Source organism: Hemitrygon akajei, chromosome 9 (assembly GCF_048418815.1).
Source record: "Hemitrygon akajei chromosome 9, sHemAka1.3, whole genome shotgun sequence".
In the NCBI taxonomy this organism is placed as follows: Eukaryota; Metazoa; Chordata; class Chondrichthyes; order Myliobatiformes; family Dasyatidae; genus Hemitrygon; species Hemitrygon akajei.
The window spans coordinates 138,904,808-138,925,710 of record NC_133132.1 but is presented as its reverse complement, the minus strand read 5'-3'; the positions used below and the strand labels follow the sequence as shown (position 1 = coordinate 138,925,710).

Sequence of the window (20,903 nt, the reverse complement as noted above, 5' to 3'; positions counted from 1 at the left end):
ACTTTCTGTCAGAAATACGGGACAGCCATCCATACAATAGCAAACACAAGGAAATCTGCAGATGCTGGAAATGCAGCATCCATTCAGGTCTCGGCCCGAAACGTCGACAGTGCTTCTTCCTATAGATGCTGCCTGGCCTGCTGCGTTCCACCAGCATTTTGTGTGTGTTGCTTGATCCATTCAATAGAACAGAAGCCATGTGGGGATAGGATCAATTGCGTTTAGTTGGAAGAGTCTGCAATGTACCTGTTTGTCGAGAGGTAAAGAGGTATTTGGAAAAACTATGAAAAGCACTGAGAATCAATCATAGAGGGATTCAAACGCCGATTACTTAGCTGGAAGATGAAGTTAATAGGATGAGGGAATTGAGTTCTTGCAGTGTCTGCCGGAGTATTTTCTACTCAATATGTAAAAAGCAGAAAAATGCTCCTGAATGTCATGAGTAGAGTAATAAATCAGACAGAAAGCAGAATTAAGATAGGAGTGGATCAGTTAGTGGCCACATCACATTTAAGATGATATCTGCTCCTCTGTCTTAAGATCTCATGACTGGGAAAACATTTTTGAGGGGCTTAGAAAAGATTTTTGGAAAATGAAATTGACAACAATATTGGCAACATATTAAATGGGAATGAAAAATGCAAAACCGTCTTCAATAAAGTCCAGAACATGTAGATTTTGTACAAAAATAATCAGTCGAACAGCTAATAAACATGAGGGATTATGGAAGACAGGAAAGGAGCAGAAAGAATGACAGAGCTAAATATGAAGTACATGTATTATTGATGTATACGATATACAACCTTGAGATTTGTCCCCTTCAGGCAGCTACAAAACAAACAATAGAATCTATTTAAAAAAGACTGTCAAGGTGGAGAAAAAGAAACAAATTGTGCAAACATTAACTGAAGTTCACAAAAGTGAATCCATAGCCATGAAGCTGGTCATCACTGCTGCTGATCCAGGAGCCCATTAGTTGCAAGCTACCACCTCAGTTTGGTGCAAAGACGAGTAAACTTCGTGTATCAATGAGTTGAACTGGCCCATGCCTCGCCTCTGGCCCTGACACCCTGGTGATACTGTCGTCCAGATCTCGGGTTGTTCCTCGATCTTGGACTTGGGCCCTGCGGCTTCTATGCGCTCTCAGGCCTGAGGCCTGTTGCCTCAATCCAGCTCATATCTGACCTTTCCAATTCACCCACCACTTAAACTGTTCGAAGCTTGAGTCCTTCCCTGCTCTCGGGCCCTTGACTCTGTATCACCTCCACTCAACTCACCTCCATTCTGCTACATCAAATTGTCTCTCAGTATGCTCCAGCAATGGCAAAACATCGGCTCATTCCCTGCTCTTGGGCCCTGACCCTGCCGCCTTGATTTGGCCCATACATGCCCCACTGCAACTGTCTTGCACCTTGGAGACTTCAGTTCACGCTGCAAAAATACCAGGTTGTACAGGTCGTTCAAAAGCTCAACTCCAAAAGGGAATTTACAGGCTATTGATGGCAGTGATCTTATTGGAGAAGAATTCTGATAAGTACAGTAATTTTTTTGTTTGCTCTCTGCAAGTCGTCGCCGTACTTCACCAGCACCATCTTAAACAGAGATTGGATGAGAGATTGAAAGAGGAAAAAGAAGAAATGTTGAAGCTTAAAGGAAAGTAAGACTGAGGGCGCAAATCTTTAAACTTGCTTAAAAACCCGGGTTCCTGTACCCCCCCCCCCCCCCCCGTAACAGGAATCTTATCCGGAGACCACAGCCATGTGGATCAGTAATAACATCTCCTCCTCACATGTACAGTGAAGACCTTGTCTTACATACCACATGCACACAATTTCCAGCATCTGCAGATTTTCTCCTGGTTGTGTTCTAATACTGATCAAATTATTACTCAGCGCACTGAGGTACTACAGCGTTAAACAGTAACAAAATGGGATGAAAGCACAACAGCTACAGAGAAAGTGAAGTGCAAAGAGACAGGTGCAAGATCATAATGAGGGATTTTGTGTGTCACAGCCTCACACTCAACATCAGTGTGACCAAGGATGGGGAAGTTGGGAGAACACAGACCAGCCTTCATCAAGTGGAAAGGGTGAGCAGCTTCAAGTTCACAGGTGTCGACATTTCAGAGGATCTGTACAGCACCCACCACATTAATGCAGTTGCAGAAAAGGCATGCCGATGGCTGTACTTCATTAGGAACTTTAGGAGCTTTAGTATCTTACCAAAGACTCTTGAATTTTTTTTTACAGGTGTATGGTGGATTGTATTCCAACTAGTTGCATCACCACCTACTATGGAAGCTCCAGTGTGAAGGATCCAGAGGGTTGAGGACTCGGCCAGCTCCATTACAGGCATAAGCCTCCCCACCCTTGAGTATATTTCCAAGAGGCAGCATTCATTATTCAGGACCCGCAACATCCAGGGCATCCCCTCTTCTCATTGCTACCATCGGGATTGGAAGTACAGGAAGACCCACACTCAACCTGTTGGGATCAGCTTCTTCCCCTCTCCATCACATTTCCAAATGGTCCACAGCACTCCCTTGCTATTCCTCTTTTATTGATTTGTTTGTTTGTAACTGATTTCTACGTTTTGCATTGTATTACTGCTGCTGCAAAACAACAAATTTCACAACTTATGTTAGTGGTAAACCCAATTCAGAGAAGAGGGAAAAGGAGGTAAAGCCAGAGTTAGGATGGGAACAGCACAGTTGGGTGTATTGAATGCAGCTACAAATGATAATTACATTGGTTGTTTCAGATGAAATAGATAATATGCGAGTGACGTCAAAAGATGAGATTAGAAATGTTGCAGCTGTATATATATATATATAATATAAATCTATTAAATTACTTATCCTCTAAAGAAGATGAAACTGTTTCAGATAGATTCACTTGCAGCATTTTTTTTTAAGATGAACCTGCTCAAAGGATTATAAAAGTAGTCCCTTTAAAGCTTAATAATTTGATTGCAATGCCAAAGCTGTGTTCCCTCTAATTTGTAATGAGCAGTGTGCGCAAAGATCTTGTGCTGTGCAATTTTTTGCCCAGTGACAACAACATGTGCGCACTGAATTTTTAAGTGGAAGTAAACCTGAAGCTATTGTAAGGGTAATAAACTACCAAGTCCAGTTTGTTCACTCACTCTCTGTATCATACTGCCCAGGCTTTTGTATCTGGACAGCTAGGACGCAATATACATGGTCCACTCTAACCTACGGAGGCCTTAGAAAAGGAAATACAATAATACATATCAATGAGGGTTTTTTTCCTCATGCCATATGACAATACACTCAAGTAACACCAGTTTCTGTATTGTACATAAATATTTCATGTTCCTGACCTCATGAGCTTTCGGTGTAGCAGTTCCTCCTGTTTCATTAAGCCATTACCTTTTAAATGAACAAGCAGTTCTTTAGTGCTTCGTGGCTTTTGCTTCTTTGGAATTTGACATAGTGAATCAGAATCGGGTTTTTTATCACCGGCATGTGACGTGGAATTTGTTAACTTAGCAGCAGCAGTTCAATACAATACATAATATAAAAGAAAAAAAGAAAAAATAATAAATAAGTAAATCTTATTCAGTATACTTTATACAGTATACGTATATTGAATTGATTAAAAATCGTACAAAAAACAGAAATACTATAATTTTTTTTTTACAAAGTCCAAGAGTTCAATGTCCATTTAGGAATCGGATGGCAGAGGGGAAGAAGCTGTTCCTGAATCGCAGAATGTGTCTTCAGGTTTCTGTACCTCTGACCTGATGGTAACAGTAAGAAAAGGGCATGCCCCGGGTGCTAGAGGTCTTTACTAGTGGACGCTGCCTTTCTGAGACAACAGTCCTTGAAGATGTTCTGGGTACTTTGTAGGCTAGTACCCAAGATGGAGCTGACTAAATTTACAGCCCACTGCAGCTTCTTTCGGTCCTGTGCAGTAATTCCACCGCCCCCCCCCCCCCCCCCAATATCAGACAGTGATGCAGCCTGTAAGAATGCTCTCCACGGTGCATCTATAGAAGTTATTGCGTATATTTGTTGACATAACAAATCTCTTCAAACTCCTAATAAAGTCTAGCCGCTGTCTTGCCTTCTTTATAACTAAGTCAATATGTTGGGACCAGGTTAGACCCTCAGAGATCTTTACACCCAGGAACTTGAAACTGTGCTCCCTCCCTCCCTCTGTCCCTCTCTCTCTCTCCCTCTCTCCCTCCCTTTCTCCCTCCCTCCTTCTGATTACTCTGTGAGGATTGTTATGTGTTCCTTCGCCTTACCTTTCCTGAAGTCCGCATCAGCTGTTTCGTCTTACTGACACTGAGTGCCAGGTTGTTGCTGCGGCACCACTCCACTAGTTGGCATATCTCACTCCTGTACGCCCTCTTGTCACCACCTGAGATTCTACTAACAATGAGTATCGTTAGCAAATTTATAGATGGTATTTGAGCTAGACTTAACCACACAGTCGTGAGTATATAAGGAGTAGAGCAGTGGGCTGTGCACACACCCCTGAGGTGCACCAGTGTTGATCATCAGTGAGGAGGATATGTTATCGCCAATCCACACAGATTGCAGTCTTCCCGTTTTGAAGTCGAGAATCCAATTGCAGAGGGAGATACAGAGGCCCAGGTTCTGCAACTTCTCAGTCAGCATTGTGGGAATGACGGTATTAAATGCTGAGCTATAGTCGAGGAACAGCATCCTGACATAGGTGTTTGTATTGTCCAGATGGTCCAAAGCTGTGTGGAGAGCCATTGAGATTGCATCTGCCATTGACCTATTGTGGCAATACACAAATTGCAACGGGTTCAGGTCCTTGCTGAGACAGGAGTTCAGTCTGGTCATGATCAACCTCTCAAAGCGTTTCATCACTGCTGGTGTGAGTACTACCGGGCAGCAGTCATTAAGGCAGCTCACGTTATTCTTCTTAGGCACTGGTGTAATTGTTGCCTTTTTGAGGCAAGTGGGAACTTCTGCCCATAGCAGTGAGAGGTTGAAAATGTCCTTGAATACTCCCACTAGTTGGTTGGCACAGGTTTTCAGAACCTTACCAGGTACTCCATCGGGACCCTCCGCCTTGCGAGTGTTCACTCTCTTTAAAGACAGTCTAACATCAGCCTCTGAGACAGAGATCACAGGGTCATCAGGTGCAGCAAGGATCTTCACAGCTGTAGTTGTGTTCTCCCTTTCAAAGTGTGCATAGAAGGCATTGAGTTCATCTGGTAGTGAAGCATCACTGCCATTCATGCTACTGGGTTTTGCTTTGTAGGAAATAATGTCTTGCAAGCCCTGGCAGAGTTGCCGTGCATCTAATACCACCTCCAACTTTGTTCAAAATTGTCTCTTTGCCCTTGAAATAGCCATCTGCAGATCATACCTGGTTTTCTGGTACAGGCCTGGATTGTCAGAGTTGAATGCCACAGATCTAGCTTTCAGCAGATGACGTACTTCCTGGTTCATCCACAGCTTTTGGTTTGGGAATGTGCAGTAAGGCTTTGTGGGCACACACTCATCCACACAGGTTTTAATGAAGTCGGTAACAACTGCAGCATACTTATCCAGGTTTGAAAATGAATCTCTGAATACAGTCCAGTCCACCAATTCAAAGCATTCCTGTAGGCACTCTTGTGTTTCCCTTGTCCGTACCTTCTTGATCCTCACTCCTGGTGCTGCAATCTTCAGTCTCTGCCTATACTCAGGGAGTAGAAGTACAGCCAGGTGATCAGACTTCCCGAAGTGAGAGTGTGGAATAACACGGTAGGCATTGATGGTTGTGCAGCAATGGCCCAGTGCATTGTTTCCTCTGGTATTATAACAATTACTGCACAGAAACAGGCCATCTCCGCCCTTCTAGTCCGTGCCGAACGCTTACTCTCACCTAGTCCCACCGACTTGCACTCAGCCCATAACCCTCCATTCCTTTCCTGTCCATATACCTATCCAATTTTTTTTTAATTGATAATATCGAACCTGCCTCTACCACTTCTACTGGAAGCTCATTCCACACAGCTACCACTCTCTGAGTAAAGAAGTTCCCCCTCATGTTGCCCCTAAACTTTTGCCCCTTAACTCTCAACTCATGTCCTCTTGTTTGAATCTGCCCAACTCTCAATGGAAAAAGACTATCCACGTCAACTCTATCTATCCCCCTCATAATTTTAAATATCTCTGTCAAGTCCCCCCTCAACCTTCTACGCTCCAAAGAATAAAGACCTAACTTGTTCAACCTTTCTCTGTAATTTAGGTGCTGAAACCCAGGTAGCATTCTAGTAAATCTCCTCTGCACTCTCACAAGTGATCTATTGCAAGTGATCTATTGATAGTAATTGCTTAGTGATTTTTTTCAGACTGGCCTGATTAAAATCTCCCGAAATGATGCAAAGGAGAAGGTTATAAATGAAGTTAGGATGCACTGTTGCGTGCATGTTGATCCCACGACTCAGATCATCTAAAGCCTGATTGACATTAGCCTGAGGTGGAATGTATACTGCTACCAAATTGACCCCGGAGAACTCCTGTGGTAGGTAGAAAGGACGGCACTTAACTGCTAGATATTCCAGGTCTGGTGAGCAGAATTGGGACAGCACTGATATATTTGTGCACCAAGAAAAGTTGATCATGAGGCATACTCTTCCACCTCTGCTTTTGAGAGACTCTGTAGATCTATCCTGACGGTGTATAGTAAACCCAACGATCCGAATGGCTGCTTTTGGGACAGAAGGGGTTAACCAGGATTCCGTGAAACAAAGGGCACACACAGTCCTAATGTCCCTCTGATTCAGCACCCTCAGTCTGAGATCATCGATCTTATTCACCAGAGACTGCACTTTTGCTAGCAAGATAGTCTGTATTGGGAGTTTAAGTAATTAATCATTTCTTCAATAAAAACAGTATAAATAAGTCAGTTCTAACATCTGTAGACAAATCTTCGCAAACTCCACGTTGTTAACACTAACTGCATCAGAAACCAGAAAGTGAAAAATGTGATTGTGAAATATACTTAACGTGCCATCGAGGCAGGGGGTGATGACCTGTTATGTGCAGTTTAAATTCCTTTGTGTACTAGTAGCAAAAGATGTGTGCGTGCACACACCTTAGATCATTGTACCAAAGGACTGGCAGATCACTAACAGAATACTTTGAAAGGTATCCGATACATAGGTAGGCTGCCATCGTTTAGTCAGCTGAGTGACAATCATAGGTTGATAATTGGATTCCTATGAAAGCAGACTTTGAAAAATGTTTAAATGCTAATTGTTTAATAATGAATAGCCAGCATGAATTCAAAAGACTTTCTCAAACTATTTTTGTAATGACGTAACAGAAGAAATAGACAAAGGCATTGCAGCAGATGTAATTTATTCTTTGAACAATGTCTCATATAACAGTTTAATGAATCACGTTAGAGCATGTGTGGAGTTGAGACAAGTTATAGACGAGATGTATTGCTATCTTCAGGAAAGCAAGGATAAAGGATGGCTTGTTTAAGTGGCAGAGGATAGAGAACGGAGTTCCATTTGTATTACCACAGAACCTCTATTGTTCACTATTCATAGTGACGATTTAGACTGCGGCTAAAAATGTAATCTCTAAAATTACAATGACATAAAATTGTAAGTAGAAGGTTTAGGGTAATTGTCAGTGCTGAGGAAGGGCGTCATATGTTAAAAGGAGACATTAATAAATTGAAGATTGGGCATACAACTGGCAAATTAAATTCAATGACCTGCCAAGCATTGTGTATTTATAAATAAAATGCAGAGATCTCATATTACTTGGGAATTAAGAAATTCACTTAAGAAGATGAACAAAGGACTCTTGAAGTGCAACACAATAGCTGTGCAGATTAATGGGGCAGGAAAGAGAAAATGCAAGCCAAACACCTGGAATTATTCCAAAAGAGTATAGTAGTGTGCCAGACCTACACCAAGCTTATGTGTTACCAGTGCTGTGCCCACTTCTGTATAAAAATACAAGATATGGAGGTACTGGAAAGGTGTAAAATTAACAGGGATGATGACAGGGGTGTGAGGGAAGGGGGAACAGTTTATGTCAAACATAGAACGATGCAGGCATTTCAGCCCGGGATGTTATGCCAACCTTTCCACCCATTCTCATATCAATCTAACCTTTCCCTTCGACACAATCCTCCATTTTTTTTTGTCCACTGCCAATCTAAGAGTTTCTTAAATGTCCGTAAATGTATTTGCCTCTACCATCACCCTTGACAGGCCATTACACATATGCACTACTCTTTTTTTTGATGACCCCCCCCCCCCATACTTTCTTCTGCTCACATTAAAATTATGCCCCTCACCCCTCATATTAGCAATTTCCGCCTTGGAAAAATGGTCTCCAGCCATCCACACAATTTATGCCTCTTGTCACCTTGTTCACCTCTACAAGTCACTTCTCATCCTTCTTTCCTACAAAGATAAAAGCCCTAGCTTGCTTAACCTGTGCTTATAAATCACGCTCTCCAATCCAGGCAGCACCCTGATATATCTTCTTTGCACCCTCCTTGTAGCTTCGACATTCATCCTATAATGAGGTGATCAGAACTGAAGTCAACATTCCAAATGCAGTCTAACCAAGGTTTTGTAGAGCTGTAACATTACCTAGCAGCCCTACAGCTCGATTCCCCAACGAATGAAGCCCAACACACCATAGGCCTTCTTAATAACCCTGTCAACTTGCTCAGCAACTTTGAGGGATCTATGGATCTGGACCCCAAGGACCCTCTGTTCCTCCAAACTGCTAAATATCCTGCCGTTAACCCTGTATTCTGCCTTTAGATTTAGCTTTTCAAAGTGAAGTGCTTCAATCTTTTCTGGTTAGACTCCATTTCCCACTTCTCAGCCCAGTTTTGTATCTTTTATGGTCCTTATTCTTTTGAAAAGAGGAGGATGAAGATTCATGTAGCAGGTCTCTTAAAGGGGTGAAGAAAGATATTTCCACTTGTTGTGACCATCAATGTAAGATGGCACGAAAAGATCAGAGAGTAACTGAAGAAGAAATCTTTCCCCAGAATAGTGGACTAAAGTCTTACTTACTGAAAGAATATCTCAACAAGCAAGCAAAGGAGAAGGTTATTATTGATGTGGAGGCTGCAGGAGCATTTGCATTGATATCTAGTCATTGGGCTGAATCGCCTTCCATTTTTCTTTGTTTTTAAGAAACAGTTAAAGATCAAGAAGAAAACTGAATTTGCTGTCAAGTATGGACGCAGATAAGCTATAACTGGGTCACTTAAGACCCCATTCCTGCAAGCAGCATCTGGGAAATGATGGTGTGACACCCAGTTGAAGTTCTGTCCAAAAATCGAAGAGGCAATTAAAAGGTGGTAGAATAAAAAGTGGAGAGGAAAATTATAAAAGTAGAAAGTGCTGGAAGTACAATCCAGGTTGCCAGCAATTGACGTCAAAAGATAATATTTCAATATAACCTAGCAGCATAACATGAAAACATCATAGTTTATCTGCTGATTATTCCTCCCCTGTATTAAAAGAGAATGGAAAAAATTTGACTGCAGCCTGTGCCAACATGACTAATTGTATTCCATTTTTTTAAGGTCGACCCATTGAATAACAAAGTACAGCTAAAAGCAAAAGCCAAACACACCCAACAGGATGTTGTACTGCGAACAAAAGTTGACTGTTCATTGATTTAGAAACTCACGGTCGCCATAACCTACATAGTTGCTTTTGAGGTGTAAAACAAAACTTGGTAGAATATTCTGTATGGATAGCACCTGTAGAGAGAGAACAGCAGAGCCACTGTTCCTGGCTGATAATTTTTAATTAGAACAGCCACACTTTTTGTCTTATTTCAGATTTGTAGTACCTGACATATTTTGTTTGTTATTAAATATGCTCAGCTTCTTTATCGGCACGGATACATTGGCTGACCAGTCCAATACAACAGTCTCCAAAAACAAACACAAAATAAAGGGAAAATGGTAGAAATTGGAAATGAAGTAGAAAATTCTGCAAGCATACAGCATTTCCATGAAGGCGTGAATATAGATGCATTGTTAGTCATCTTGTAAACCTATCATTAGAATTGAAACAAATTCATTGAATTCTTTAATAGTAATGAACCAATCAAAAGGGAGATGAAAATTTTGCTAAGTTTGTTCCTGCCAGACCACTTTTGTATCTAGAAGCTCCTTCGCAATCATAGACTCTGGCAACTGTCCAGAAAATGTTCTAATATTGTCCTGAATGATGCAAGAGAGCAACTTGCAATTAATGTAATTCAGTACAACAGATGTGATCAGTCAGAAACAGATATCAAATCATTGAAGATGTTAGGATGTGTGAGCATAACGTGATCAAGAAGGTTATTTTTTTAAGTTGCTGGCTACCTTTATTCACCACTGAGAACATAGCAAAGTATTTCAGGTTGTTTCACAGGTATGTTATTTAGCAGGTTTTAACAAGAGGAGACGGAGGAAGGGTCCCAATTTTAAAGAGGGAATTCCAAAGCTAGAGGACAACTTTCAATGAGTGATTGTAGGACAGGAATGCACAAAAGAAGTCAGCGGAATGAAGAATTTCTATATGAAGTTTGTTAGTTTTGTGTGTTGAAAGAGGCAGAAGAGGTAAGGCTGTGTAAGAGTTCCACCAGAAAGAAAATGATTGTAAAGGGAAGATAATAGCTTTTGATGGAAATTGACCAGGAAAAGATGAGTCAGCTGGTAACCAAGTTTGGAATGATTGTTACAGCAATATACTGGTCTAATACAAGGAACCTTGTGTTGGAGCCTCGCATTTCCAACAGGAAACACTTATTAGACCCAACAAATATGCTTCCATAGATATCAGCAGCAGCACTGTGAATGTTGGAGATTAACTCACTAACAAAGTCTTGAATGCAAAACATGGATCCTTCTTGTATTCAATTTGCAGAAAAGTTACTAATGGATTTGGTGTAAATTAATTAAGCCAGTTAATGCATTGGATATAACCTATGGAGAATCATTCCATTCAGTGAAAATTTTTATGGCAGATTCTCTTTAACTGAACTCTCCAGAACTTAGGTTCTGATTGAGATATTAAAGCCATTTTGATACAGTATCATCACATGTTTTCCTTCTGCTGGAATCAAAAAGAAACTGGCAGGACTTCAAACAATTCTCCAAACTTATAAAGATGAATTTTCATTGGTTGCACCCTTCAAGGCAATGTACATTTCTAACTGTGCTCTGATTATACAGAAGATTTTAATAGCGTTGTTAAGAAAAATAGTCAGGTTCTGGCTGAAGAACAAGTCATTAAAGTAGCATTGGCACCTTGTTGAAATTTAGTTTTTGAAACACTTCAAAGTAGTTTAATAATAAAATCTTGACTAATAAATGGTCTGTGTATCTTTAATCAAGCGTTGATTGATGTTTCTATTTTATTCCTAGTGGCACCTCTCCATTGGCTTGCTTGAATGCTATGCTTCACACTAATTCTAGAGGAGAAGAAGGTATTTTCTATAAAGTACCTGGTCGCATGGGAGTCTACACCCTAAAGGTGAGTGCTGTTTAGAAAAATGACTCCTTTCTTCAGAGATGAATCGATTGTTTCTAATCTACTGTAAAACTAGTTTATCTGTTTGATTGCATTTATTGGTGATTAATGGTAAAGCAAGTGAGTCAAGCATTTTTACATTGAGCAGTCTCTGGTCTGATGTAGTATCACTGAGAATAAATTTGCTTAAATCTATGCCAGTATTATCTTTGTTCATCGTAAGAAGAACAACCCTTTGTCATCAGCACAGTTCTTCAGTTTCTTGCAACCTTTTGATTATGAGAAGTAGTCCAGGTTTGGAAGTGTTTTTGTGTTGGGCATTCTAACCGTCCAGGAATTAGCTGAAACATCTCACGGAATTTATAACAGTCGTGTGTGACTGTGCCTCTGCACCATCAAGGATGTCTTCAAAAGGCGATACCTCAAAAAAGCAACATCCATCTTTAAGCCCCCACTAACCAGGAATCGCCCTATTATTATTACCATCAGATTTCTGAATGGTCCATGAATGCTGCCTCTTTTCCCTCTTTTTGCACAACTTCTTTATATATTTCTGATTTTGGCATAATTTTTTATGTATTGCACCATACTGCTGCTGCAAAACAACAAATTTCATGAAATATGCCAGTAATAACAAAACTGAATCTGATCCTGAAATGGAAGGAAGGGCCAAGATATGTTAGATTTATGAGCGGCATGTGAAACCTAAACTCCTGAATAATGTGAAACAGCAATTTCATTCACTGGATGAGCACAAATTGTCAATGGTTTTGATTTACAAACAAGAGAAAATCTGCAGATGCTGGAAATCTAAGCAACACACAAAAAATGCTGAAGGAACTCAGCAGGCCAGGCAGCATCGATGGTTTTCATTTGCGTGTTATCCCTCTTTAACACTAATAATACTGAAACATCAATTTCACTAAAACAGCATTAAAATTTTCCATTGAGAATGAAGTTTGTGCCCATGTTCTGCCGCCTTCTATGTGCCATTTGACAGCATTATGGAATGCAGGTCATTCTGACATTAGATTCAAGGCTAAGTGACGTCTACCACAACTTATGAGTGGCACAAGACTGAGAACAGGACTTGACATCAGAAACTTTGCTGTGCATTAAGTTTGTCCTGTGTTACTGTACTTGCACTGATTAATGTGGGAAATCAAATAGCAACTTGAAAACAATATGGAGCTGTGCTGCAGAATAATTCAGATGAAGCAGTGATGAAATGTGCATTGTATTATACTGCATCCACACGGTCAGATATGGTGAGGAGATGGCTCATCCACAAGTGTATTTTTATGTGTTTAAATACATCTGAATTTTCTATTTAAATTCATATTTGAACATTATCCAATTATTTTGACAGCCTTGGTTATTGATCCTTGACCGATAGTAATTGGAGACTAGTCAACAATATATACATAAATGAATAGACAAAAATGAAAAGCAGCTGACAACAATTTAATCTATTCTGAAGTTCATAAATGGAACTGATTATTAACCAAATATATACAGAGATATGGTCTCTGAACAGGTAACATTTGACTAGTGTCGGTGCAATAATGGAAAATTCTGAAAAGTTAGTCATTTTTACTTCGACACAAGAGGTACTGCAGATGTTGGAAATCTAGAGCAAGGCACACAGTGTGCTGGAGGAGCTCAGAAGGTCAGGCAGAATGTATAGATGGGGATAAAAAGTCGACATTTCAAGCCGAGACCCTTCGTCAGTCATTTTTACTTGCTGTGGTCTTGAAGTCCACAATGGGCTTCTCTTTTTTTCAGGTTGACAAATCCTTAATTCAACTCTCCTTTCATCAGTACTATAATGAGTCAGTCCTGTTGTCATGCCATCCAGGGTGAGTTTTCAGAATCTCCATTTATAGCTTGTTAGCTTAAACAAGACTTGTGCTGAACTGGTTGTAGCAGAACAAAAGTCCCGAGGGATTTTGCTGATTGTAGCAGTCTATTGAGATAGATTTTCAGTAGGTGACCTGTGCGGTATTGGGTTGGAATGTGCTGACTTGCAGTTCGTAGGCCAGGGAAGAACTGCTAGTTCATTCCTGACTTCCCGAGTTGCTGCATCTTTCAGCAAGAAGGGTGAGAACAACCTGGAAGTCCAGTGCCGGTGCATTTGGATGTTATGCATCTGACTTCCCTCTCGACTGCTGGACTCAACACTCCATCTGGGGTTGAGCCTCCAAGCTGAAGGGCTGGATGCCACTTCGTAATCACCCCAATCATTGTGCCAGAGATGGCTGCTATACATATCGCCTGACCCATTTGCTTGAAGGGAGTTGCTAACGCTGATTGAAAAGTAGAGTGGAAATAAGTGGTTATGATTGATGCTTATGATTAGCTTCTTGCTCTTAAATGTTCTAAGTGATCCTGAAACAAAATGTCATGCACCAGAACTCTGAAATAAAGAAATGTTAGAAATACTGTCAGACGTCATCTGCAAAGGATAAACAGAGTGAACTGTTTGTCTCCATGAAGAAGATTCCTAAGGACATTAAGGCAAGCAAGACTTCCAACCCCCATCTTAACTGCGTTCTACAGGAGAACCATTGAGCGCGTGCTGACAAGTCTCATCCCCATCTGGTATGGGAGCTGCCAAATATTAGACCAGAATTCCCTGCGAAGGATTGTGAGAACAGCTGAGAGGATCATAGGGGTCTTCCTACCATCCATTGGGTATTCATCAGGCGCACTGCGTACGTAGTGTTAATAAGGATCCCACCCATCCATCCAGCATCCTCATTGACTTTCTACCATCAGGCAGGAGACTATGAGGAATAAAAACAAGAATGATAGGATGGAAAACAGTTTCTTTCCCCAGGCCATTTGGCTTCTGAACTCCCTGCTGCATTGTATTCAAAGAGTCTCTGGTTAATCTGTTCCGTACCTTCCAATATTTAAAGTTAATGCACTATAGTTTGTTATTTATGTGTGATTCATCTGTATATTTTATCCTTACCTTCATAAATTATCGTGTGTTATGTGCATTACTGTGCTTTACACCCCGGTTCGGAGAAGCATTGTCTCATTTCTGTGTACATTAAACAGTTGTATACATTATATACAAGTATATACTAAAATGACAATAAACTTGACTTGAAGATACTGTTGACCTGCTGAGTACTTAGAATGTTTTCTGATTTTCACAATGATTCATTTGAGTAATTTTATTACTTTAATTTACTGAATGATTTTTAAAATAGGTAGTTTTGGTTTCTTTTTTAAATGTCCAAGATGAGAGACATGTAGGAAGTGTTCAAAGGCTGTTGATAGCAGCAGATTGTTAGTAGACTGTGAGGGTACTCTGAGGATGAAGGCTTTGTCAATGCTCATGGACTGCTTCACCTTTGGGTCAAGAGCTTCAGTGAGGCCCAGAGGATGATTAATCCTCAGTTATGCAAAAAAGTGCAACTGCAGGAAAGTTTTGTTGGGGTTTGGGGTTGTGAGTGTGCACTGTGAGCTAGATCAAGCAATGTCTACCCATTGTAATGACAGGACTTTAGAATGCAGTAACATTGCTTTTCCTTTTTGCTGCACAGAAGGATGTCTCAGATGAAATGAAGGATCTATCCGAGATGTGGGAAGACAGCAGTGATGGCCAATCAGACTCGCAGAGCATAGAGAGCAACGAGAAAAAGGAAAAGAAAAAAAGTAGGTGAAATTTAGAAGAAAAGATCATTTTGTGGCCTCCACACATGTTTAGTTCCCCTTCTTGATCTGGTCAGAGTTGTTTAGTTAGGACTGAGCTTCAGTAATTTGGATCCCGTTTTATCCCAGCTAAAAATATGCTCAGATTTTCACAGCAGGCAACTGTCAATTCAATCTAGGGTACAGGCATATTGTGTACCTTCAGCCAACCGGAGGAAATGATAGTGTTCATGTTTGATGCTCACATGCCAAGTAATATTGAAATTTTAGAATCCTCCATCCATTTCCCAATGGGAAAACCTACAAAGGGAACATACGAGTGCTGGGCAAAACAATGGAGTGTGTACTACATTAATGGACAGCAATGATAAAGTCCATTCTTGTCCCTCCCTGGGGACTTTAATGCTACAACAGTCTTTGTACATGGTTCAGTATGAAGCTTGACTCTAAAGAATGTATTTCTATTCGGCTCTTCCTTGCTCAGAAGTTCTCCAAGCACAGTGGTAATTCTACATTTTCTGTTGCAAATGTACTTTGACCTAAACATGAATGTATGCTTGCAATATTCTTTATACTGTATTTTATTAGCAATTATGTGGGTTAGCATTTCTGAGTTAGAATCTTGTATGAAATCAGCACAAAATTCATTACATACTTAATTGATTTCATTCCTGGCTGATAATTTTGTGTTTTGAAAACTTAATTATATGTTAAAAGAAGAAAAATGGCTGGAAAGGGATAAATGGTGTCAGATTTTCCGATGCACCCAATTATTTGATCATTTTATAATTAATTTGGATTTCAGCTTATATTTTTGATAAAGGGTAGATGGCCCATCTTAGAGTTTTGGCCAGTTTTTATTGGAAATGATGAATAACAGATCTATTTCAAAAATAACCATCTGCTTGGTGAATGACCATTAATATATCTGACATGCCCATTTGCTTGCTATGCACAGATGGTATATTTACAAGTTATTTACCAGAGGAACACTTGCATGTTCGTATGAGAATCATTAGAATTTTTGGCTGTGCTGATCTATTGAGTAACCTAATTAAATTTGTAGTTGACAAATTAGTTAAATAGTGAAAAATCATTGCACTAAGGTGACACAATGGACAGAGTCAAATATATGCATTTCATTCAGAACTTATTCCACAAAGGATTGGTGGTTGGCAAAATTGAGATAATTGATAGTCATGGAAACATTTTTAGTACTTGCATTTTCCTGCCACACAAGATGAAACTTGTTTATAATTAGCCAGTATTACATTGAGCCTTTATTTAAATTTCCTTTTTTCTACACCTGTTATAACTATCTGAGACAAAAATAATTGAATATGTAACCTTTTATTAATGAGCCATCCGTGGGTTCAGTGCTTGGTGAGTCCATATTCAGTACTTTGTGGTGTATATTTTAAAGTATGCAAACTGATGATAGGAGTCCATATCAGCTAAGAGAAAAATCCAAATTTAGACAGTGGATAGTTTTCAAGCACTTCTGATGTGCAGGTCTTAAAGTAACTGCAGTTCGCAATTGTGTTGCACCTTGAAAGTAACTCGATTTCATGTGCTTTGCAGGACGTAATATTGAGCCATTTGTGATATCAAGTCAAGTCGACCATAACTGCTGGTACAGTGCATAGTAAAAATGAGACAACGTTTTTCAGGACCATGGTGTTACATGACACAGTACAAAAACTAGACTACACTATGTAAAGAAAACAACAACAACACAGGGAAAGCTACACTAGACTACAGACCTACACTGGACTGCATAAAGTGCACAAAAACAGTGCAGGCATTACATTAAATAATAACAGGACAATAGGGCAAGGTGTCAGTCCAGGCTTCGGGTATTGAGGAGTCTGGGGAAGAAACTGTTACATAGTCTGGCTGTGAGAGCCCAAATGCTTCGGAGCCTTTTCCCAGATGGCAAGAGGGAGAAGAGATTGTATGAGGGGTGCATGGGGTCCTTCATAATGCAGTTTCCTTTGTGGTTGCAGTGTGTAGTGTAAATGTCCGTGATGGCAGGAAAAGAGACCCCGATGATCTTCTCAGCTGACCTCACTATCCGCTGCAGGGTCTTGGGATCCGAGATGGTGCAATTTCCTAACCAGGCAGTGATGCAGCTGCTCAGGATGCTCTATATTGTATGTGTGTTATAGTAGTTGTATTTTAAGGGGCAACGTTGTGGAGTAAATTATGAAGGTGATTCCAGAGTTTAGAGCCTTGGTTAAGGATTGTCCTTGTGGGATGAATAAGTTAAATACAAATAGCTTTGAGTTATGAATTTACATAAAAAGAACAAAAACATGTCTGAGATATTCGAAGTTAAATATTGATCAGTTGGGAACTAATAAAAGAAACAGAGCGGGCAATTTTTGGATAGTGATGAACCGAAATTTGTAGCAAGATGAAAGGCAAATTGATCTGTTTCATGGTGAAAATAAATATTGGTCAGAATGTTCTTTGCAGCAGAGATGTTTAATACTAAGGGACATATAATTAGCCGAAGGAATAAAGTTTTCAAAGTGACCTGAGGAAGTACATTTTCATCTAGAGTGTGGTTGAAAGTATCTAGATGAGCCTCTGATGTGTCAACTGAAAGAAGGCAAGAGACCAAGGGCTGGTAAGTGGGATTAGCATAGATAGGAACTTGTTGGTCAGTATCTAGAGGCCTGATTCTGTCCTGTCCTGTTTTGTGTTATTTATTCTTTGCTTTCTAAAAGCAATCCATTCATGCTTTATGTATACTTGAAAGAAGTGCTGCAGAAATTGAAATAACTGGCAAAATATTTTGTCTCATCCAAGATGGCACCCAGTGCTGATGTACAAGTGAAAAATTCTGTGCTGCACTCTCTGGAGTGGAATATGACTTCTTCTCCCTGTCAGCAGAAGGATAGACACCAGTATAGATCCACAGCTTCCAATCAAAGTTCAAAGTAAATTTGTAATCAAACTAGATGTATGTCACCATGTACAATCCTGCGAGCAAAGTGAATAAATCCAATAACCATAATAGAATCAAAGAAAGACTGAACCGATATGCCAGACAACCAGTGTACAAAAGACAACAAACTGTACAAGTACTAAAAGAAAGGAAAACAAATAATAATAGAAAATAAATAAGCAATAAATATCGAGAACATGAGATAAAGAGTCCTTAACCGTAAGTTCATAAGTTGTGGCAATGATTCCATGATGGGGCAAGTGAAGTGATCCCCTCTGGTTCAAGAGCCTGATGGTTGGGGGCTGTTCCTGAACCTGGTGGTGTGAGTCCCGAGGTTCCTGTACCACCTTCGTGATGACAGCAGCAAGAAGAAACCATGTGGTGGGGGTCCCCGATGATGGATGCTGCTTTCCTGTGATAACGCTCCATGTAGATGTGCTCAGTGGTAGGGAGTGCTTTACCCATGATGGGCTGGCTATATCCACTACATTTTGTGGGATTTTCCATTCAAAGGCATTGGTAATTCAGTATCAGGCTATGATGCAGCCAGTCACATCTCATCTCCATCACATCTATAAAAGTCTGTCAAAGTCATGCCAAATCTTTGCAAACTTCTAAGGGAGTAGAGGTGCTACCATGCTTTTTTCATAATTGCACTTGCAGGCTGAGCCCAGGACAGGACCTCTGAAATGATAAGACCGAGGAATTTGAAGTTGCTGACACTCGCCACCTCTGACTCCCCCGATGAAGTCTGGCTCATGGGCCTTCTCTTTCCTTCTGAAGACTTAAAAATAACTAAAAAGACCGCCTTCATTCCTGGCAGCTCCAAAGAAAGTGCTAATGCGTGGAGAGAAATAAAAGAAAACAGTATCAGTTGCCTGACTTGAAGAGTGATATGCATGTGTTCAACAATGATGTTTCGAAATGTTTCAGATATCCCTGCTCTCTGCAACCTTTGTTTTGTGGTGGGGCTACTGGCTGGTTAAGCAGTGAGGCAACAGATAGTGAGTGAGTTATCTAGCAGCTTATGAAACGTGGCCAAGCTCGGTGAGTGATCATCATTGAGTGGAATAGCAATCTGTCCAAAATTAGTGATGGCATTAAATGTGGGTTGCTTGTTGTGCACACTTGCAAGAAAAAAGCAATTTTGTGTATTCTACAGCCCTTCAACAAAAATACTGTGGCGTGTGTTTTATGGTGCACTTTATTATCCAATTGGAACTGGATTTAAATATTTTAATTTTCTTTTTTATATGAGATCTTCCTGAATAGTGAAATAAGAAATCTGCTTTTAATAAAGTACTTTGAACCCTGGATTTCAGTAGTGGAAAGGCAGTTTTGCAAACTGTACTGTAAAAGAAAGTTATCAGTAAAGGAACAGCTTCAAAATGGTATTCTTCTGCAAAATCAGTGAAAGAAAGTTTGATTTGTTTTAAAAACAGGATCTCGTATTCAAAGGTAAGCTTGGATATCAAACCACCCAGGCAGCTATTCAGCTGACGTCAGAATATAGTTGCATGAAATTATTGCTGGAAGCAAGCAAGGACATGGAGGCTCAGTACTGATGAAGTAAACTTGCATGTTTTTTGCAACAGGTAAAGGTTAGTCAGTTTGTTGACCCTTCGACACAAAGTAGTGACATAAACCTGAAACATAAATTCAAGAAAATTAGTCTTGTTTACTTAATTTTTGGAAGGAAGTGTATCATCCAAATTAATGGCTGTAAATTTCCTTGGAATGGCGATGGCCAATGCCCAGGGTTTTGACCCTAAACATTGACAGTTCATTTCCTCCCACAGATGTTGCTTGACCTGCTAAGTTCCTCCAGCACATTGTTGCTCTTCAGTTAATGTCTTGAGTTTCCTATAGTTGGATAGGTCGTGCTGAAAAGATTGGTATACGGTTTCCATTTGGTTCAGGTTTACAATTTCGAAGCTGAAATCAAGTGGAAACATCTCAGCTGCTGCTTGCTGTCAAAACAGAAAGGTGATTCACTCTCGTGCTGTTTGTAAAGGCCAAGTGAAGATTGGAAACTTCGGTTGTGAGGTTCATTACCATCACTCTCACATGCAGTGTGTAACAATGCACGAGAGAAATGCTGCCAGTTTCATTGTGGATTCTCCATTGATGTGTAGCAAGTGCTTTCAATTCTCAACATGAAATGTAACCCCGTATGGTCTTTGCAGGTAGTTTGAAAAAGACATAACTCAAAGCAGTCAACACTCTTCCACCGCAGGAGAGTATTATCACAGCCTGAATGAATATTGCAGTGGTATGATGGGATGATGATCCTAGGAGCTCAGATGGACTTGTGCCTGCTTTGGCTTCCGAAGGATGAAGGGAAATTAGATGAAGACTTCTCTTCGTGTTCAAGGAATCTGAGTGTGCTCCCAAATACATCAGTGAGCAGCAAACAGAGTTGAGGCAGACACCAACAGCCTTGAACCATCTTGAGGCTGATAAATCATGACCTTGATGGTTCTAATATTCAGAGTTGGCAAGGCATACATCAGTAGTATTTGATGTCGCAGAAAGCCACAGATCTCAGTATATGTTCAGTGTTTGACCCATAAAATAGTAGAATTTCAGTTCTGTGAATGATCAGGTATTCGTATCTTCAGGCCTATAAGATTGAAAACCTGACTGCGGGCAAATATGTATTGGATTGCTATGTGGGTGAACTTTATACTTGAAAAGTGTCCAGGGAACAAAAATTGTCCAATAAAATGAGTAGATTTATTTTCTAGTAATATGAAAAACATATTAAAAATCC

General features: G+C 40.2%; 1 protein-coding gene across 7 annotated transcripts in view; it reads left to right on the top strand.

The window, feature by feature from the left end:
- Positions 1 to 20,903, top strand: part of LOC140733573 (putative Polycomb group protein ASXL2) — a 195,953-nt gene that overhangs the window by 91,090 nt on the left and 83,960 nt on the right. For all 7 annotated transcript variants that reach the window (XM_073057103.1, XM_073057100.1, XM_073057098.1 and 4 more), the window contains 2 exons: positions 11,406 to 11,514; positions 15,069 to 15,180. In XM_073057103.1, coding sequence (XP_072913204.1) covers positions 11,437 to 11,514; positions 15,069 to 15,180 — 190 coding nt within the window. In that variant the 5' untranslated portion in view covers positions 11,406 to 11,436. The remainder of the gene's footprint in view (positions 1 to 11,405; positions 11,515 to 15,068; positions 15,181 to 20,903) is intronic.